At 37.0% G+C, this 19,926-nt stretch overlaps 4 protein-coding genes and 1 pseudogene across 5 annotated transcripts; 3 read left to right on the top strand and 2 right to left on the bottom strand.

The window, feature by feature from the left end:
- Window positions 1–531: 531 nt before the first annotated feature.
- LOC125186273 (ethylene-responsive transcription factor ERN1 pseudogene) lies at window positions 532–1,366 on the top strand (annotated as a pseudogene).
- A 2,649-nt stretch (window positions 1,367–4,015) lies between these two features.
- On the bottom strand, window positions 4,016–6,483 carry LOC125188388 (tubulin alpha-3 chain). The gene is made up of 5 exons (XM_048085199.2): window positions 6,327–6,483; window positions 5,662–5,876; window positions 5,283–5,482; window positions 4,596–5,104; window positions 4,016–4,506 (listed from the first exon to the last, which is right to left on the bottom strand). Exons 1-5 carry the CDS (start codon window positions 6,437–6,439, stop codon window positions 4,191–4,193), a joined length of 1,353 nt encoding a protein of 450 aa, XP_047941156.1. The 5' UTR covers window positions 6,440–6,483; the 3' UTR covers window positions 4,016–4,190.
- Window positions 6,484–8,631: 2,148 nt separating this feature from the next.
- On the top strand, window positions 8,632–11,351 carry LOC125188627 (Plastid-lipid associated protein PAP / fibrillin family protein). Its single transcript, XM_048085591.2, has 8 exons — window positions 8,632–8,785; window positions 9,809–9,982; window positions 10,062–10,177; window positions 10,256–10,378; window positions 10,643–10,741; window positions 10,829–10,873; window positions 10,962–11,035; window positions 11,110–11,351. Exons 1-8 carry the CDS (start codon window positions 8,686–8,688, stop codon window positions 11,186–11,188), a joined length of 810 nt encoding a protein of 269 aa, XP_047941548.1. The 5' UTR covers window positions 8,632–8,685; the 3' UTR covers window positions 11,189–11,351.
- Window positions 11,352–11,457: 106 nt separating this feature from the next.
- LOC125188629 (elongation factor P (EF-P) family protein) lies at window positions 11,458–14,805 on the bottom strand. Of its 2 annotated transcripts, XM_048085593.2 has the most exons (11): window positions 14,591–14,804; window positions 14,057–14,087; window positions 13,936–13,949; window positions 13,775–13,825; window positions 13,496–13,565; window positions 12,797–12,872; window positions 12,655–12,722; window positions 12,416–12,536; window positions 12,233–12,272; window positions 11,801–11,868; window positions 11,458–11,677 (listed from the first exon to the last, which is right to left on the bottom strand). In XM_048085593.2, exons 1-11 carry the CDS (start codon window positions 14,771–14,773, stop codon window positions 11,671–11,673), a joined length of 729 nt encoding a protein of 242 aa, XP_047941550.1. In that variant the 5' UTR covers window positions 14,774–14,804; the 3' UTR covers window positions 11,458–11,670. The 2 variants fall into 2 exon arrangements, with proteins under 2 accessions (XP_047941550.1, XP_047941551.1); XM_048085594.2 differs by lacking the exon at window positions 11,801–11,868 and having other exon boundaries at window positions 14,591–14,805.
- A 1,440-nt stretch (window positions 14,806–16,245) lies between these two features.
- Window positions 16,246–19,599, top strand: LOC125191264 (5'-adenylylsulfate reductase-like 5). The gene is made up of 4 exons (XM_048088779.2): window positions 16,246–16,632; window positions 17,845–18,026; window positions 18,505–18,629; window positions 18,947–19,599. Exons 1-4 carry the CDS (start codon window positions 16,456–16,458, stop codon window positions 19,378–19,380), a joined length of 918 nt encoding a protein of 305 aa, XP_047944736.1. The 5' UTR covers window positions 16,246–16,455; the 3' UTR covers window positions 19,381–19,599.
- The last annotated feature ends 327 nt before the right edge of the window (window positions 19,600–19,926 follow it).

The raw sequence follows: 19,926 nt of genomic DNA, 5'->3' as shown, positions 1-19,926 counted from the left end.
TAGGAATCATGTTGGGCCTTAAAATACATGTACGGAAGCCCATACAAGTTATGTGATCGTGGACTGATTCACTTCCATACTCGACCATTAGATGATTACTCGACTTAGAAGGAACCGATGATTTTACAACTATGTGTTGATTCGTTGTTGGTGTAGTGTGTTTTATTGGCTCAACTCATGCCAATCACACCCCATCACGAAAATGAGCACAAAAAAGAGGCCAAGAACGTGCGGAGCAATATGAAACAATGGGATAAGGCATGCTTCACATAATAAATAGTAGTAGTAGTACAAAACAAACCATTAAACTAAAACAAATATTGAATACAATAGTACAAATTAGTCATGCTTACAACTCACGATTCATTACACACTTCCCATGTTTGAAGAAACCAGTCAACTCTATGCAAAGCATATTATTCAATTAATTCAAACCAAAAGTAGCCAAACAAATAAGACATATTCATCCTCCTATAAAAACACCCTTCTTGAAGCCAAGATTCATCACTTCTCTTTCCCCTCTTACAACCTCAAACCAAACCAAACCGAACTATGGAACTTCACTTCCGTAGCTCATCTTCGACCAACAACAACACGGTGTATAATAAGCCCACGAATAGAAGCCCTACCAAGGGCAAGTTCGTGGGAGTGAGGCAGAGGCCTTCGGGCAAATGGGTAGCGGAGATCAAGAACACGACCCAAAAGATCCGTATGTGGCTAGGCACATTCGACACCCCTGAGGAGGCCGCCCTGGCCTACGACGAGGCTGCCTGCCTCCTCCGTGGCTCAAACACGCGCACCAACTTCTTGAACACCGTCCCCTGCAACCCGGCCCTCTCTTTAAAGATCAAGAACTTGTTGAACCAAAAGAGGAGCCAAAATAAGGCCATTATTACCCCTCCAACTAGTGATCAACAACGCAACAACAACGTCGTTGCTAGTAACAGTAGTAGTGGTAGTAGCAATAGTAGTATCAACCAAACGGATGGATCTCTTGTTTTCAATCCATCCGAGGATGTATATAAGCCCGGTTTCATGCATTTCGCGCCTCAGCCATATGGGGAGGGCGCGGTTGAGGATGCGCCCTTCCCAGATTTCGAAAGAATGAAGGTTGAGAGACAGATTTCAGCATCACTCTATGCCATGAATGGCATAAGTGAATATTGGGATGCCATCAATGACTCAAATGATGCCTTTTGGGATATTCAAACTCTTAACCATATGTTCTGTCCAAGTTAAGCAAAAAAAATCATATTTATGCAACTTTTTTGACACATTTTATTAGGAAGAAAGTGGTTTGTATTTGGAATTTTATGTTGGTCTTATTTTATGTTAGAAGCTATTTATTCATAAATTGTGATGCTCCGATTCTATTGTCCAATATTGCAAAAGTTCTTGCAATATTTCTACGTGAATTAAGAAAGAGATAGTGACTAATATTATCTTAATATAAAAATACTCATCTCCAAAAATAAATTAAAATAAAAAATATTCAAATAATAATTTAATTATCTAGTGTCTTCATGAATATTACCATAATTAAATCATAATCTAAATCAATGATCTCTTTACCCAAAATAATAATATTAAAGAATATCCAAGCGTGATAAATTAATACTCCTAAATTTTGTATACATATCTAGAAACTGTGTCTTAAAAATCTGAATTTGTGCGAAAACTTATCCTATTTGAATAAGACAACAAAACAAAATAAAGTTTTAATAGTAATTCCGTAAATTAATTCGTGTATATAATTTATTTTATTACGTTTATAGGGCTTTCTTTGTTCTCTCCTTGACTCAATTGGATTATTTTAACGCTTATATAATGAGTTCAAATTTATTGCAAAAAACTTGATTTTCATTTGATTAGCTTTGCAACTCAATCACCCTCAAACACAAGAAGCTCTCTTTGGTTTGTTTCATACTTAGCTTTTTACATTATCCAAGATGAGAAGAAGAAGATACTCTCAAGAAGATGTCGATCATGTAGGGTTTATGTTCAATTAATTTATGGTTAGTATTTAATCTATTCTGTTTAACAATCTGTTTTGTTTGTCACAGGTATGTATGCATATAAAATATTGCATGATAAATTACAAGAGGAAAGAGAGTATCATTGAAATTATTGCAAGAGAAGATGCAATGGAGCCTGACTTCATTCAAATGCGTAAGTTTTATTTGGTATCAATGTCATAAATTTGTATAATTTGAGTGTTATTTGATTTAAACTAACTCAATTTTGTGAGATACATAGAAAACTCCAATCTTGGAGTTGAAATTTTGCATATACGTTTTTACATCATTGCATGATTAATTTTGTTTAATCCTCAACCAAAAACCAACCTTCCATTTTTTTTAAAAGTTAATTACCAATTGAAACCTATATTCTATTTTCTACCAAATTGAGAATTTTGCCTATGGTTGTGTTACAGTTTGGGAAGAGTTGGAAAACGAAAATCAAGAGTTTTTTAGGCATTACAATAAGAGATTGGCAGCAATTGCTCAAATCAAGAGATTCAATAGTCTGCTTTTGAGGCAAGCAGAATTGATGGGATACACCAACCTTCAGCAAGGTCCTAGTGGCTCGGGGCAGACGCATCAACGCGACGAGCTTCAACAAGGTCCTAGTGCGGAGATGGAGCTGATGCATCAACACAACGAGCTTCAACGTCTCTCTCAGCTGGCGGGGTTGATGCATCAGCCGAACGGGTTTCATCCCAGTTCAAATCTTGCTCTAGGGGCGCGAACAGTGCATCAATCCAACGGATTTCCACAACACTCTAATGCCTCTCAACACGTGCAACGGATGCCGGTGCATCAGCTCAACGAAATTCATCCTCGTTCTAATGGCACGCTAGAGGAGATAGTAATGCAATGCAACAACGAGCTTCAACAACGCGCTAATGCCTCTCAGCAGGTGCAACCGATGCCTATGCCTCGTATGCAGTTTAATGTCGCTCAACCGGTGGAGTTCATGCACCAACACGACGTGCACCATCCTCGGATTAATAGTGTCACTCAACAGGCGCAACGGATGCATCAGCATAATGGGCTCCAATTTCGTCCCGTTCACACTCAACATGCACCACAGCAGATGCAACGAGACAAAGGGCCCCTTCGCCATTCTAGTGTTCCTCAGCCGGCTGAACTGGTGCATCGTTATAACGAGCTTCAGCAACATCCTAGTGCCACTCTACACCCACAACAAATGATGCAACGAGGCAACGAGCATCCTAGTGCCACTCTACACGCACAACAAATGATGCAACGAGGCAACGAGCTCTATCGCCATCCTAATGGCTTCAGACAGACTCCACAACTGATTCAACAAGGCAACGAGCTCTATCGCCATTCTTATGGCTTCGGACATGCTCCACAACAAGGGATACAGGCAGACAATGAGCTTCATCACCATCCTAATGGCTTCGAACAGACTCCACAACAATTGATGCAACGAGGCACCGAGCTCTATCGCCTTTCTAATGGCATCGAACAGGCTCCACAACAAGGGATACAGCCAGACAATGGGCTTCATCACCATCCTAATGGCTTCGAACAGACTCCACAACAACTGATGCAACGAGGCACCGAGCTCTATCGCCATTCTAATGGCTTCGAACAGGCTCCACAACAAGGGATACAGGCAGACAATGAGCTTCATCACCATCCTAATGGCTTCGAACAGACTCCACAACAACTGATGCAAAGAGGCAACGAGCTCTATCGCCATTCTAATGGCTTCGAACAGGCTCCACAACAAGGGATGCAACCGGACAATGAGCCCTATCACCATGGCTTCGAACCACGAGAAGAAAACAGATGAATACCATTGGCTCGAACACCTTAGCCTTCAACTATGCTAATGAGTACGATGTTCCAAGTAAATGGTTATGACTTATACTATTGTTGATGTTTTTTAAAGAAAATAGTGTTTTCATCTATAAGTATTGTAAATGTATGTTTTTTGGCATTTTTAATAATAGTGAAAATAGTACTATGAAAAACAAGGATCATAAATGTAACAAAATGTGCTTCTTACTAGAAAGTGAAAATTTACATTGCTTGGAAAGAGAAACAAGTTTCAATTAAAGATAATACAACCAAATTAAAAGGAACACATTAATACACAAAGAGACAACTTCATTAGCCCAACAACTTCATTAAAGTGCCAAACTTTTACCAGCTACGTTAGTAGTCTTCACCTTCATCGTCTTCGTCATCAACACCTTCTGCACCAACTTCTTCATAATCTTTTTCGAGAGCAGCCAAATCTTCACGAGCTTCGCTGAACTCACCTTCCTCCATTCCCTCACCGACGTACCAGTGAACAAACGCTCTCTTGGAGTACATGAGGTCGAATTTGTGGTCAATGCGCGAGAACACTTCAGCGACTGCTGTGTTGTTGCTGATCATACACACGGCACGCTGCACCTTGGCAAGATCGCCACCGGGTACGACGCTAGGAGGTTGGTAGTTGATTCCACATTTGAAGCCGGTAGGGCACCTGAGTTAAGAAAGAGACTGTCACACTATTTCACATTGGGATTTAAAGAAAAAGAATCAGTTCTTTCCACTTTGGCCTATTCCTCTTACCAGTCCACGAACTGAACAGTCCGCTTAGTTTTGATGGTAGCAACAGCTGCGTTGACATCCTTGGGGACAACATCTCCACGGTACATCAAGCAGCACGCCATGTACTTCCCGTGACGGGGGTCACATTTTGCCATCATGCTCGAGGGCTCAAACACTGCATTTGTGATCTCAGGGACTGATAGTTGCTCGTGGTATGCTTTCTCGGCTGAGATCATGGGTGCATATGATGACAGCATGAAATGGATGCGAGGATATGGCACGAGGTTAGTCTGGAACTCTGTAATATCCACATTAATGGCTCCATCGAACCGTAGAGAAGTAGTCAAGGAAGATATGATTTGGGAAATCAAACGATTCAAATTGGTGTATGTAGGCCTATCAATATCCAATGACCTCCGGCAAATATCATAGATGGCTTCATTGTCCAACAGCACAGCCACATCTGTGTGCTCGAGAAGCGAATGAGTGGAAAGAACACTGTTGTAAGGTTCAACAACTGCAGTGGACACCTGCAACAGACATCAAATTCAAATATAAATTCCCTCAATCGAGTCATATGCAGGTATCTCGCGCAAACCATTCTACTCATGTGTCTTACACTTTACATAGCCAAAAACGAGCGCATAAAACTGGAGAAGTAGACAATCATGCAAGATAAATGATGCAATTTCAAGAAAGTTAAAGCACCTGGGGAGAAGGATAGATGGTGAAGCCAAGCTTCGACTTTTTCCCATAGTCCACAGACAAGCGCTCCAAAAGCAACGAGCCCAATCCAGAACCAGTACCACCACCTACAGCATTGAAAACCAAGAACCCTTGCAGACCAGTGCAGTTATCAGCCAACTTCCTCACTCTGTCAAGGCATAAGTCGACAATCTCTTTTCCAACTGCAAATAAAGCACCATAAGTTAATCACAGTAACAATGCAACAAACTAGATTCTATCAAGTACTATGCAACAAACAGACAATAAACATAGAGCTCGAAAACTTATAATCATACTACAACGGAAAACATTATATGCCAAACTTATAAGCATCTAATAGTGAACTTATGGTGATTCATACCAGTGTAATGCCCTCGGGCGAAATTGTTGGCAGCATCTTCCTTCCCGGAGATAAGCTGCTCGGGGTGAAAGAGCTGGCGATAGGCCCCTGTCCTAACTTCATCAATGACGGTGGGCTCAAGATCAACAAAAATAGCTCTCGGCACATGTTTCCCTGATCCAGTCTCGCTAAAGAAGGTGTTGAAGGCATCGTTTCCTACACCCACCGTTGTGTCACTACAAATCCAGAATAGAAGTCAGATCTCACCAACTCGAAAATATGAAAATCGCCAGATTCAAATTCAGATGAAGTCACACAACTCCAGATTCACACAAAATTCTAGCACTGATAACCGAGATCAGACTCACGCTCTCACTGTAGTACAAAATTATTCACTAGATTCAAAATCAGATGAAGTAACACAACTCAAATTTACACAAATTTAAGCGATAATAACAGAAATCAGAACCACGCGATCACTGTGCGTATCCAACTTCAACAAGGATCTAAAACTGTACCAAATTATTCACTAGACTTTTGCGAATTACTGAAAACAAACAAACAAAAAAATCAAATCCACGCAGCTCAGACATTCTAGAGACTAAACTAAAGCAAATGAAGCAGATAAAACAAAAATACTACCGAATCAAAAGGAAATTGGAAATCAAATCCGAAAAAAATAATACCTAGGCATCATTCCATCGGGCTGGATGCCATGCTCGAGGCAATAGAGCTCCCAGCATGAATTACCGACCTGAATCCCTGCTTGCCCAATGTGTACGCTTATGATTTCTCTCATCTCTCTCTCTCTCTGTGTGTAAAGCTTTGTTAATTTTGTAGCTATACAGTAGAGAAATGATATTTTGATGATGAAATGGGTCGGAATCTGTGGGCCTGCAATTCATTATGCGCCAGCTGTGATGTGGGCCCAGGCCCATTACGACTTCGGATCTTTCATCGCTCAGTGACTTATTTACCCCTATCTTAATAACTACTCCACTCCATACTCGATCCTCCTCCCTTCGTCCAAAAAAAATTACTCCATCTGTCCCCAATTAAGAGTCACACTTTTCTATTTCGATTCTTCCACAATTAAAAGCCACACTTTATTTTTACCATAAATAGTAAGTAGGTCTCACATTCCACTAACTCAATTTACTCACATTATTATAAAACCAATATTAAAAATGGGTCTCACATTCCACTAACTTTTTCAACCAACTTTTCTTTACATTTCTTAAAACTCATGCCCGGTCAAAGTGTGGCTCTTAATCGGGGACGGGGGAGTATACACTTTGGGTCTAGGTCCAGTCTGACATGAGTTTTAATACAAAACTAATAAAATAAGAGAGAAGTAGAGATAAAAAGTAATTAAAGTATTGTTAGTGGAGAATGAGTATCACCTTATTAGAGATAAAAAAAAAAAGTTTTCAAATTAGAAAGTACATATTTTTATGAGGTGGATTTCAAATGAAAGAATGCATATTTCTATGGGACGGGAGAGTATATTGTCACAATTACACAATTTTTACTTCGGTGCGAGATTTTACACATTTAAAATATAGCTGAAAAAATCATGATATTTAAATAGATAACTATAAAATGATATACTATCGTCAAGAACAAATGAACAATTGGATTGAAAAATGAACATAATATGGTGCGTTATGAATTTTGATGAAAAATGGCTCAAGTGTTACTAGTACACATGTTACAAAATATATATCGAGTCGAGTCAAGACAACGCTTGTGGTAAGGTTGATAAAATATAAATTGATAGTATATTAAATGAGATATGTCATGGAATAATTTTAAAAAAAAAACTAATTTTTGTAAACGTATCAAACTTATTTTAAATACTAGTAATACTATGTTATAATTGAAGGGATATCTTCTAGCCGATCAAGTTGCCCAAGATTTAGAAAAGGAAAACATAGTCCATGACTCCATGTGCATGTGTGTTAGAGAACCAAGGCAATTATGAAAGTAGTTGGTTTAATCCACATGCATTTATTCCTTTCCAATCTCTCTATTGCTAGACTGTACTTCAAAATTATTTCATTGGATTTACGTTGGCATTGCTTCTTCATTTATACTATTGGATACCATGTTGGCATTGTTTCCAAATTTTGAAAATGACCTTTTTAAGATCATAAGTGTTACTATTAATACTCTTTGTTTTTGTTTCAATTATCGTGACAAAGAGAATAATGGATCAATCATTATTTGGATAATAATAATAATAATAATATTGTAAGAGGGATAGCTAGATTACCAAAAATTCAATTTTTTACACTTGTCTCGTCGGTACACCAAAACAACGATTTATTGATGATGCTTAAAACGCTGCTGGTTCATTAAAATAAATAATTATCTTCTTTTCATTTGTACTTATTCGTAGACACCTCGAAGGATGAGACAACTGGCCCAAGGGTTTAAATATGCTTCATATCCAAAGGTGAGGATCGATTCCCTGACCATTTGATTAAGGATAGATGAGTCTTATGTCACTCGACCACACTTATTCATTTCCTTTCCTCTTTTTGATTCTAACAGAACAACATTACATTTAAGTATTACTCCCTTCGTCCCGCTTTAGCAGTCCCATTGACTTTTCTGCCCTCTTTTTGTAAAAATGATAAAAAAATAGTTAAAGAGGAGAAATGGTAAATTAAGAGAGAGAATAATATAGAGAAGAGTCTTATCTACATTATTGTCTCTTTTATTTTACCATTTCTCTACTTTAACTATTTTTTATCATTTTTACAAAAAAAGGGCAGAAAAGTCAATAGGATTGCTAAAGCGGGACAGAAGGAGTAACAAAATAGGTCATTTTTATATACAGATAAAATAATAGAAAAATAATTAATATTGGGCCTACATAAGTTAAAGCCCAATATAAAATTTCCTAATGGGCTTGAGCCATTTCTAATTTTCCAACGGTAATCACAAATTCATCATCCACTTTATCTGCGCCATTTTTCTTCACTCAAATGCTAAATTGGATTTTATTTTTATTTTTATTTTTATTATTTAGCGGCAGCAATGGCGGCAATCGTAGCTACAGTTGGACCAGCAATGGCGGGTGTGACTGCACCGAATCCATACACTCTTCTTCCCGGTCCTCTTTGGAATTCTCTTCACCGTAAATCGCTTATCCTCCATCTTCATTTCTGAAATATGTGGTTGATTGATACAAACATTTTAATTTTCATCTTACATCTCCAATCTATCGAGTTACAGTTTGTATTCACGATTTCGCAGTTTCGAGATTAAGCTAAGTATGCTATTGTTTTCCGCAAAGAGCTAATTAAGAGTGACGAATTGTTGATTTATGAAAAAAGTGTTTGGAGCTTTGTGTGGAGTCATTTGCTTAGTTTCAATCTCAATTTTGTGTTGGGCTGTTAGGTCAGCTATTTAGAACTCGGTTCTGATGTTTGAATGTCATTCATGTTTCTGCTCTTAAATTCTTATGGAATTGAATCAATTGATGTACTGTTTTATTGTAAAATGTGTAATTTTTTCTGAATCTGGTTCGGAATTTGTTTGATTAGCAATTTGAAGCTGCTTGAAAACCTATCATGGTGCTAGCACCGAAGTAGTAGGAAACATTCAGAATCTATTTGATTAACAATTTCAGATGTTCCCAATATATTCTTTGAACTTAGAGAGATCCACCTCGTAAGATCTGTTGTGTGTAGGAGGCACCGTATGAAAGAATAACTACGTTCAATTTGTGAAAAAAGCATCTATCTAGGGATTAAGGGTCAGATGAGTAAACTCTAGAGACAAACTTATTGGCTCCCTATGATCTTTACTTTCTGCAAGGCCTTCTATGTAGTCGTATACCATAGCCATTAGTTCATTTGTTTTACGAATAAGCTGATGAGTTGAACTGTCAACTATTCACCTCAATGTATACTTTTTTCTCGCCCTGGTGTATATAGTTTATTTATGCTTAAGTACAGATATAGTTGAAATGGACAACAGAATGCAAAATTTAATGAGTGTGTAAAATAAAACAATAAGCTTCACTTTGATAGTAGCAGAGGAGAAAGAAAAGATGTGTCGGTTATTGAAGTAATGGACAAAGTTTATCAAAGCACCAAAGCCAACTTCCCACCACTTCCCTTTTCATCTATAAAGATAATGAAAATAGATGCTGCAGCAGCTGCAGTCCAGGCCCGTCGTGACAAGACCATTAGATTTGGATTACTTTCTTCTATCAAAGCTGTAGAAAACAGATCGGATGAGGTAATGGCACAAGAAACGCAAGAGGAAGAAGTAGAAGAGAATCTGAATATTTCCCAAATTAAACAGCACCTCTTTGCTGCTCTACAAGGTGCTGAAAAAAAATGTCTTATAAAAAACATTTGTAATTCATTTGTGTTAACAAGTTTGAAAAAGAGAGTGTATTACAGGCATAAATAGAGGCATATTTGGAGTGCCATCAGCCAAGAAAAGTGAAATCCAAAATTTGGTTGAGCTGCTCGAGTCTCAAAATCCCACACCTGAACCAACTCTCTGCTTAGAGAAGGTGCTTTCGGTTGCTTGTCTCTAGTCCAGTTTAGGGGCTTACATTTCGTGGAGTTACTAACTGAAAACATTAAATCAGGTAGCTGGAGCTTGGAAGCTCATCTATAGCACCATTAGTATTCTCGGCTCAAAAAGAACTAAACTGGGATTGCGGGATTTCATTAACTTGGGAGACTTCATCCAAACAATAAATGTTGATCAGGTATTCAATTGAATTATAGATATCGGTTCTCATGCTAATGTGATTCTTTCTGGCTTGTTCAAACTCAACCAGATATGGCTTGTTATAGCACTTTGTTATTGTTACTACAACTGCTTCATTTCCCTGAACAAGATATCTAGAAAACCTACATCATGATTCGTAAAAGTGTACTTTTGAAGTTATGTGAAGTATAACACTTGTGGAGATGCTTCATTTCACAAATTTGTAATAACATGTAGCGTTTTTTATGATGGAAAAATGGAGGGTAAAGCTGTAAATGTGATCGAGTTCAGTGCCAGAGGGCTGACTGTACTTAGTGGACAATTGACAATTGATGCATCTTTCAAGATTGTCTCAAATTCAGTGAGTATATATACCTTGCACATTTTTAAAACAGTTATTACATGTATGATGATTTTCTTTCTCTTCTCGTGCTCTAACTCTGTGTAGCGAGTCGATATCAGTTACCAAAAGTCAGTGATCACCCCAGATCAGGTATGAATAGACAATAAATTTTATGCATTAGCTGTTTTTACAAAATCAGTAACCTGATAACTTGGCCATGAATTCTTGATTGCTGCAGTTGATGAATGTTTTCCGTAAAAACTATGACCTGCTTCTACAAATATTCAACCCAGATGGCTGGCTCGAGATCACGTATGTCAATCAACCTTACCTTTTCGGAACGTGGGAATATGTATAATCCATTCTGATTTATTTTGTCTTGGCAGATATGTTGATGATGCGTTGAGAATCGGCAGAGATGATAAAGGAAATATCTTCATCTTAGAGAGAATAGAGATTTGCTGAGTTGCAATCAAATCCTTTTTTATTTGTGATGTGCAAGCAAAGGTAAATGCATTTTTGATGGAAACAAAATTTTGTTGCATTTGGATTCTGGAAATAGAGCCAGATAGTTTGTATACACACCCAATTATGATTAAAATAATAATTAACCTCGTTTTTCGTCTTTCGACACAATTTTGACTGCTAGAAAGTCTTTTTTAAGTAAATCTTCCAAGAGATCTCGAACATTAGAACATAGTACTAGTAAACATTTCTGGATCGACAATGGTAAATGAGAGAGAAAAGAAGCTATGCAGACTGCTAGAAATACTTATTAACTGCTAGAATGGCTCAGTAAGTATCATACTAAACAACCTTACTATTGCTTCAAACATAAAAGGGATGAACATAATCGAACGATCTCATATAGACTAGAGGAGAAACTTGCGTAGCTGCTCTTCTTCAAAAAGATTGCTCGGCCACAAACTGATCGAATTTCGTACCGTTCAAACCCTGAGAAACAAATTTGCATTTACAATCAGTCACATTCCCATGTATAATACAAAAACATCATTAGTAGAAGACAAGGATATGAAGGTGATTTACATATCTCAAAACACTAAAAAATTGACAGACCTGCTAACATAAGAGTTGTTTGTAGTGTTGATAATAACCTTCTCTCCACTGGAGATATGAGATGGGACCTTTTAATAAGATATGCATAAGAGTTGGATGGAGTTAGAATTCAACATTAAGTAGAAAAAATTTGAAATCATTACAAATGTCATTCTCCATAAATTTACAAGTTCCAAATATTGTTTACTATGATTCTCATTAGGGTGAGGAGAAATGTCATTCCACTCCAATTACCCAAATTTCTTAAATAGCTTCATTTTTGTCTACATTCCTGGCTGGTTATAGATAAGGACAAGTTTTTACAGAAAACTAACTATGACCTTCGTATCCATCAATCAAATCCCCGGATAATTCATGTTTATGGAGACAGTCATATAGTATATCTGAAACAGAATCCATTTCAACCAGAGACATAAATCAAGTATTTCTTACCTGGACAGTTAAACCATTATCCAACAAAGCCCTTTTGTAACTGTGAAAATGAAAATTGTGTTTATATTAATAACTAAGATAGGCATAGGTGAAGGGAGCACGAGCGGGGAAAAGAAGATGATTTATTTGTTCTAATAATAGCTAGCCCACATATTATAAAACGACTAGAACATGTGTACTCACGGTGGGGTGCCACTTCCCTTTCGTGCTTCGGCTGCTTCAGCAACTGTACACGTTACAGTCTTTGGAATTTTTGCTGACAATGGTCTATCATCGTAAAGTTGGACAAAGACTTTCATACCATCTGTGTAGTCAAGCAATAACATCTTACAGTACATCAAGAAGTGGTCGGCATTAGCAATATATGCAGTGTTACATAACAAAAATGGAATCGTCTGAGTTTAGAGGTAAAATGACATTACCTTGAAGGAAGACAAGAGATTCACCAAATAAGTGCGGTTGTACTTCCAGCTGCTCATAGCTTTCAGGGCTGCATTTTGAAACACGCCGTTGAGTACATTAACCCAAGTAGTAGTAACTAGAAAAAAATATGTGAATACTTACTTCATTAAAACAACACTTCCTCCATCCCCATCATTAGTGTAAAGGTACTCAAATGACTTCTCCGCAACATATATCTCTGTATAATGCTGCCAAAATTCAGAGGACTACGAAAGTACAAATAGAATAATCTTTTGACATATATAGGCCGATCTACAAAAGTGTTAGGTTTTCGCAAGCATTATCTTGAATTATCTTTTTTCATACACCCACAGCGAGGCCCATTCACATGCCAAAAACACCTACAAAGTCCGTTAGTTTGACGGAAAAATATCTTTATAGGCTGCAAAGAAATCTTTACCCCGACCGTGGTAAGATACCATCAGTTCCCAAGATATATGTAACTTATTCTAGAAAAGTGTGGCCCACAAATGGAGCATGGACTACAATGTATACTTCTTAATCAGCTCTCAAGTATTCGAAACTAGATCATGCCAAGCCCTTCTGACTAATCATGTCTTCCTAACCTCTAAGTCATAATCAATTTAATGCTCTTGCCCATGCAACATAAACTTGAGGCCATGCACCAGAATGTAAAGGGGGTGGTGAAACTTATAAAAGATGGATCAGGACATTTGCTATCTTATCCAAGTCCCTTAATGGAGAAGTTTAAAAGAGTTCAGGTAACTAATAAAAGAAATAACTTTAAAACCAGGCATTTACTTTCTCACTGTGGTATCTACAAGATGAGAGAGTGCATACGTTCAACTTTCTCATCTGTTCGCAGCCTTTCATTCAATTTGTTCCCGCTATCAACATCACGGAGCTCCACCTGTTAGCATGCAAGTAATATGAAAAGAGGCATTTCATTAAATATATTTTTATAAGACCTTTCAATGGATAAGCACCCACTAAATAAAAATGAATAACCATCTAAACAGGGAACTATGAAAAGATCGGGCGCAGGCACCACTTCATGTAATACACAAGGAAAAAAAAAACTAGTACATTGATATCATAGATATGGTATTAGCATGATACCTGTATAATAGCTCCTCCTCTTCCTTGAGTGGTATGCTGTGCTTTTATCACCTAAGCGATAGTTTAGATTATTAAGCTTTGCCATGATAACCACTGCCTATTTAGTAAACCATATTAAAGAAAAAACCATAAACTTTAAAACTCAATTACCGGATAATTACCTCATAAATCTTTCCTGTGTTGCATCAGCAGCAATCCAAAAACAACATCGCATCAGTCCCTTGACATTCATGTTAATTCAATTATATAACATCACCATTGTATTAATTTTATAAATCTCACCTCTTCTTTCGATGTGATTTCCTGGTTTTACCTGCATGCATCAATAAAATTAAGCATGAAATATCAAAACTCACAAAACAGAAGAAACTCATAACTTCAAGCTAAGCATGCTATGTTCTATGCCACATTTAAATATTGATCCTTCCAATATCACAAAATTTACCATCAACCTTCCAATTTACAGAGTTTATTTCTATCTGGTTTTACTGCATTGTTTTTTCAATCTATCACTATTAACTAGCTGAATCACAACCAACTGGATTATATTTTGATTAAAATAGCACTTGAATCGCTCATTAACTAACTGAATCACAAATTCACAATCAAATAGAATAAAGCAGATACGTATAGAGAGAGTAAAATGTCTCAAACCCTACTAAAAAAAGGGGGCATTAGCTTCGAAACGAACCTACACAGAGCAACTAATTCATACGAGATAAATTCACTGATTGAAATCTCATCATGAAAACTGAAAACAATTTGATTAAAAAAAACCAATGCACATAGCTGAAGAAAAGTATGGCAAAGGCATACATCTCCGCCGGATAATCTGGCGCAGCGGAACTGGGCGGCGAGCCACGGACACTCGAGGAGGCCTCCTCTCAGCGGCTGTGAGTTGATACGGGCGGTGGACGCTGAGAAATTGCTGCAGCCGCCGTGAGCTGCGGCGGTGCAGGAGCGGAGAGCGACGGCGAGCCGCTTAGGGAGGGGTCGCATTTTCTGGTGCGTTTAATTGATGTGAAAATGGAAATACAATTGGGGTATTTATACTTGCGACAACTCCAAATTAAATATTATGAATAATTAATTAAAAAAACAATTTTGAGTGATTAAATATTTTCTCGAATGCCAAGTTAATTGAGGTTTTTATTTCTTTTTGGAATGGCTTCGTAACATTTTGAGGGATTTCTTGAGCAATAAAATACATTTTATTTATTTTGTTAGAAATTAATCCTTTAATAATTTTATCTTCTCTTTAATTTGAATCATCAAACAATCGCAGTCTCATTGCCGCGACGAGCGCGACATTAGGTGATACTCGTTGCGAGCTGCCGAGCCGTAACGAGGAAGGTGGTGGGGGATGGTTTCGGGGGGGTGCGTGGGGTTTTCCAATTTTTCTTTTAAATCTCAAATTCCTTAAATAAACACTTTTCAACATCTAAGAGTTCATTCTTCGTGCCACACATTCTCTCTCTACATATGAACTCGACGTGAGATGAAAATGTTCTTCTTGATCAGACCTTGGATTTGGTTCTTGATGCATGGCCTGAAATCGCTCAAGAAATTAGAAACATGGCATCTTCCAACACTATGCAGATAGGGCTGACAATTTTTGGCACACCACGATAACACGACATGAATCCGCACGAAATTAATGGGTATGTGTAAAAGCTTACTGGGTTCGTGTCGTGTTCGTGTTACACGTTAAGAAATAATATTAATATATTAAAATATTATTTTTATTTATTTATTTTAAAAATTAAAATTTTTAAAATTAAAATTTAAAATTTAATATTATAAATAATATTAATATATTATAATAATATTATTATATTTGTTGTTATTGTGCCGTGTCATATATGTGTTGTTATCGTGCCGTGTTGACCCGGAGTGTTTCGTGTCGGTAATGGATTCGTGTCGTGTTCATGTCGTGTTCATGTCGCGTTCGTATCTGAGGGTAACAGGGTCGTGTTCGAGTTTAGAGTTTTCTTAACGGGTCGTGTTCGTGTTTGTTGTTATCGTATCGTGTCGACACGATAACGACACAACACGCACGATTTGTCACCCCTATATGCAGAGCTGTCCATGCAACACAACTCTATATAGCATTTCCTGATCTCTTCATAACATCGACATGTCACATGAGTATGGCCATCAACCAATACTACCAAGTGCAATCCAAGGACACGTCGAAGATGACCGATGAAGAGCTCGAGTGCACAACCTCTTTTTGCGCACAATCATAACTAAACTTTAAAAATTTACTTCATTGATTGAATTTTCTATTAAACCGTAAATGTATACATGTAATCTGTAATTTGTAAATAAAATTTAAAAATATGCGAAAATTATTAGTACTAAGAAAGAAGGATAAAAAAAATATTAAACGTGGACATTATAATAATCACAAAAAATATATATATACGTACAGTTTATTGTACAGATACGCACTTATATAACAAATCATTTATGAAAAATAGCGTAGGTGGAAGGAAGTAGCTAAGAGAGAGAACGAAGAATAGAAAAAGAAGAAGAAAAAGTAAAAAAATAGGAAAAGATTTGTCAATCCTCGAATTTGCAGCAGCCGTTGTTAATCCCCAGCTTTACAATTTTCTGTTTTTCTTATCTTCTTTCTCATTTTCTTGCTTATAATTCGAAGAAATCTTGTGATTTTGTCAATGGAGTTTCCGATGGGGAAATGTGTATGTATATTCATGTGTATATTAGCGGCCTCAGCGACGTCGTTTCGATTGGTGTCTTCATCGTCGACTTGTGAGCGTGATTCCATGGAATTTCTTCACGATCTGAATTCTCAGTGCCCCTTATCGATCCATTGTTCTTCTCCCCCAATTCAGGTAATTCCCCCCCCTTTTTTTTTCATTTCTGTTATTATTAGGGTTTCGAGGATGTTGCTTTTGCGTATGTTTTTTTTTTTTAAAAATTATATGTTGAATTTTGCTTTAGGAATAATAATATGTCTGGATTATTTGATTTTGTAAGTGGTATGTTGGTGATTTGAGGGTTTTTGGATATTTTCGGTTTTCTCGTTTTATTGCACACTTCTTTGGATGTGTGTGCGTTTCTTCTTTGTTATTGTGAGCTCATGTTTCAGCTTATTACTTGAGGTTAATGTTTTAGTGAATAGGAGTAAAATTATGTGGGATAGATTTGTGTAGTCTTGTTACAGTTATTTGTTATGAACATATCTTTTTGGTTTGGTTTTGTTGTGATCATGTATCTTGATTCTTGATTTGTTAAATGGGGAGAGAGAGTCTTTATGAGAATTTTACTCATGGTGTTTTGAAATTGAAACTCTCTCTCATTGGAATTAAGGAATTAAGGAACTGTAGTCTGTAGTGTAGTGTTTCCTCAGAAACCTATGTTGCTTCAAGTCCTGTTTTGGTCGATTGGTTGCGTGGTAGCGCAGCAGTTACTTGTTTTTTGCTGTTGCTGGCTATGTTAATAATGATATAACATTGCTCAAACAATGGTATATAACAACTAGGAAGATTGTTTTTTATTAAAAGCTGATGTATTAGTCATCCAACTAAAACTAGGTGAGTAGTGTTTGTGTACTGTGATAGAATTCGATTGCAACAGTGTTAGTAGTTCGGTGGGATGAACTGATATCGATTAATGAATGAGGAATCGATGGCAGGATTATTGGACATGTGTTATTCCCTTTTTCTTATATTTGAATAGGATTTGGAGGGATTTGAATAAATCAAAATTGATGAAAGTTAGAATTGATTTGCTCTAGTTAATAGGACTCCATTGTAACTCCTATATATACTTCCCTGGACATAGGACTCTTTGGAGGATTGGCATAGCCCTCTGTGGAGGATTGTTCTCTTTGAGTTAAACTCCAGTTCTTTGTTTTTTGCTTTACTCTGTATCATGAACATACATAAGTGATGGATTTTTCTGTTTATACCTTTTGAATTTTAATTTAAGTTGAAACTGTCTTCGTTTTCATACCATGCTGAATCACTGATTGTTAGAGGTATTGTGTATTACCTCGTGGTTCATCTCTAATCATTTATTAATGCATGAATATGTAATTGAAGGTAAATGAAGAATCCCTTGAAATTGCTGTGAGCTCCATTCAAGACAATGAATATGTGGCAGTTCTTTTCTATGCTTCTTGGTGTCCCTTCTCAAGCATCTTTCAGTCAAAGTTTTCTACCCTCAGTTCCATGTATCCACAGATCAAACATATAATGGTCGACCAAACCTCAGTCTTACCCAGGTAAGTGTATTCTCTTCCGATATCGTCTCCTCTTCAAGTTTAAAAGTTCTTATTCGTTTCAAACATTGGTGTGCCTAGATTGTGTAGTTTCCTACAAACCAGATATATGGGCATCTCCACTCATCCATTGCACCTGCTTACGACAGAATATTAGATGTCTCTGCAGTGGTCTGTTGCTGGACCTGCACAATACAAACTTGTAAACCTATGGAATAATATCGACCAAATTTTTTTCCACTACTTAGAGTTTGAGGTCACTGTCTTAAGCTATTTATAACAAGCTTTGTAGTGCTTTTGTAGGAAGTCCTTGTAAGATCATTTTGTTAAGACTTCTTTCGTATTGTAGCTTCTTCTATCATCTATGTAAACTTGCAAAGCTTATAGAGACCGTATTCAGTCAGGGAGGGTTAAACTCGGTTTTGTGTGCACGTGTGTGTTCAAATCTTTTGCCTGAGTTTCACTTTTCTGTTGTGTGCAGCGTCTTCTCAAGATATGGTATTCATAGCGTACCATCACTAATCATTGTGAATCAGTCATCAAGAGTGAGATATCATGGTCGAAAAGATCTCAATTCTGTTGTCAACTTCTACAAGAAAACTACAGGTACCACCAATGGTCCAAATTGTACCTTAATTAAGTTCGTATCGTATAGTATATGTTTGTAGATTGACGAGTTCTTACATGATCTACGTAGTTTTACTTCAGTTCCTTGAGGTACTCTTATTTATTTTTGTCAGCATCATACAACTGTTAGATTAAGACGCCATTGAATCTGATCATATTTATTTTATATCTTAGTGCATTTCCATTCGTTAATATGTCCATCCCTCGTTGAATTGTATCTTTCTTCATCAATATCATGACATCATCAGTATATTTTGTGTGTTTGTGGGTGATGAAATAAATTGTTTTTTGGATAGGGCTGGATCCCGTAGTGGATATAGTAGACGACACAGCATGCAATCTGGAGAGTGAGAAGCAAGTATTCGGGGTTTGGAAAGGAGCATCATTGAAAGAGATTTCCTCGAGGGAACCGTTCCTACTCGTCTCTATAATATTTTCCGTGTCAAGGGCTTTTCTATATCTCTTCCCAAACATCGCGTCCCATATAATGGCGATTTGGTTGGCACACATTCCTCATCTGAATATGGGAATCTTCGGAGAGTCACGGCAGCTCATAGGCCGGGCGCTGCATCTGATCGACGTGAAGAGGGTTTGGAGCAAGCTGAAGGTGTGCAAGACTAGGAACTTCCACAAGGGAGCCAGGAATGCTCGGGTTTGGGCGTCGTCCCTAGCCTCTGTTTCGTTGGGGGAGACATCGTCGAGAGCACTATCTTCTTCCAAGGACTTGTGAAAACCATTTTTGTAACATTTGTTGTTGCCACTGGTGGGTTTTGCCCTTTTACTTAGTGATGTAATGGTGTTAGGCTTTGCAGTCACTCTGCCTTGAGAAATATGTTATGTGACAGACGAGATTTCAACTCTAGTGAGAGAAAGCCATGTAAATTTCTTGACACGTTGCTTTGGTTGTAAAATATACCACAAATTAGGTTGATTGAGAATTTGAGATGAAGTTCCACATCTTAACGTAATTAGTTTTTTTGTTTTATCCTATTTCATTTGATTCTACTACTAATATTTTAAAAATAATTATTGGTTTTATTAATATTGTAAGTAACATAAAAATCAAATTTTGATTTTTTTTCATTCTTTTATAATTTAAATAACTGAATAAAATAACAGATCAATATTTAATTTTTACATATAACTTTAAAATTTAATTATCTTGATAATACTAACTTTTAAGAAGAATAGTAATCGAATTAAATGGATAGAACTATGTTGACATAAATGACATTAGATTTTTATTTTGTTCATTTGATTTGATTGTACTATCTTA

The sequence above is a fragment of the Salvia hispanica genome, chromosome 5, assembly GCF_029641045.1.
Source record: "Salvia hispanica isolate PSC_SH4W2 chromosome 5, Shi_PSC_v1, whole genome shotgun sequence".
NCBI lineage: Eukaryota > Viridiplantae > Streptophyta > Magnoliopsida > Lamiales > Lamiaceae > Salvia > Salvia hispanica.
The sequence above is the reverse complement of the archived record's forward strand: the minus strand, read 5'-3'. Positions and strand labels throughout refer to the sequence as shown.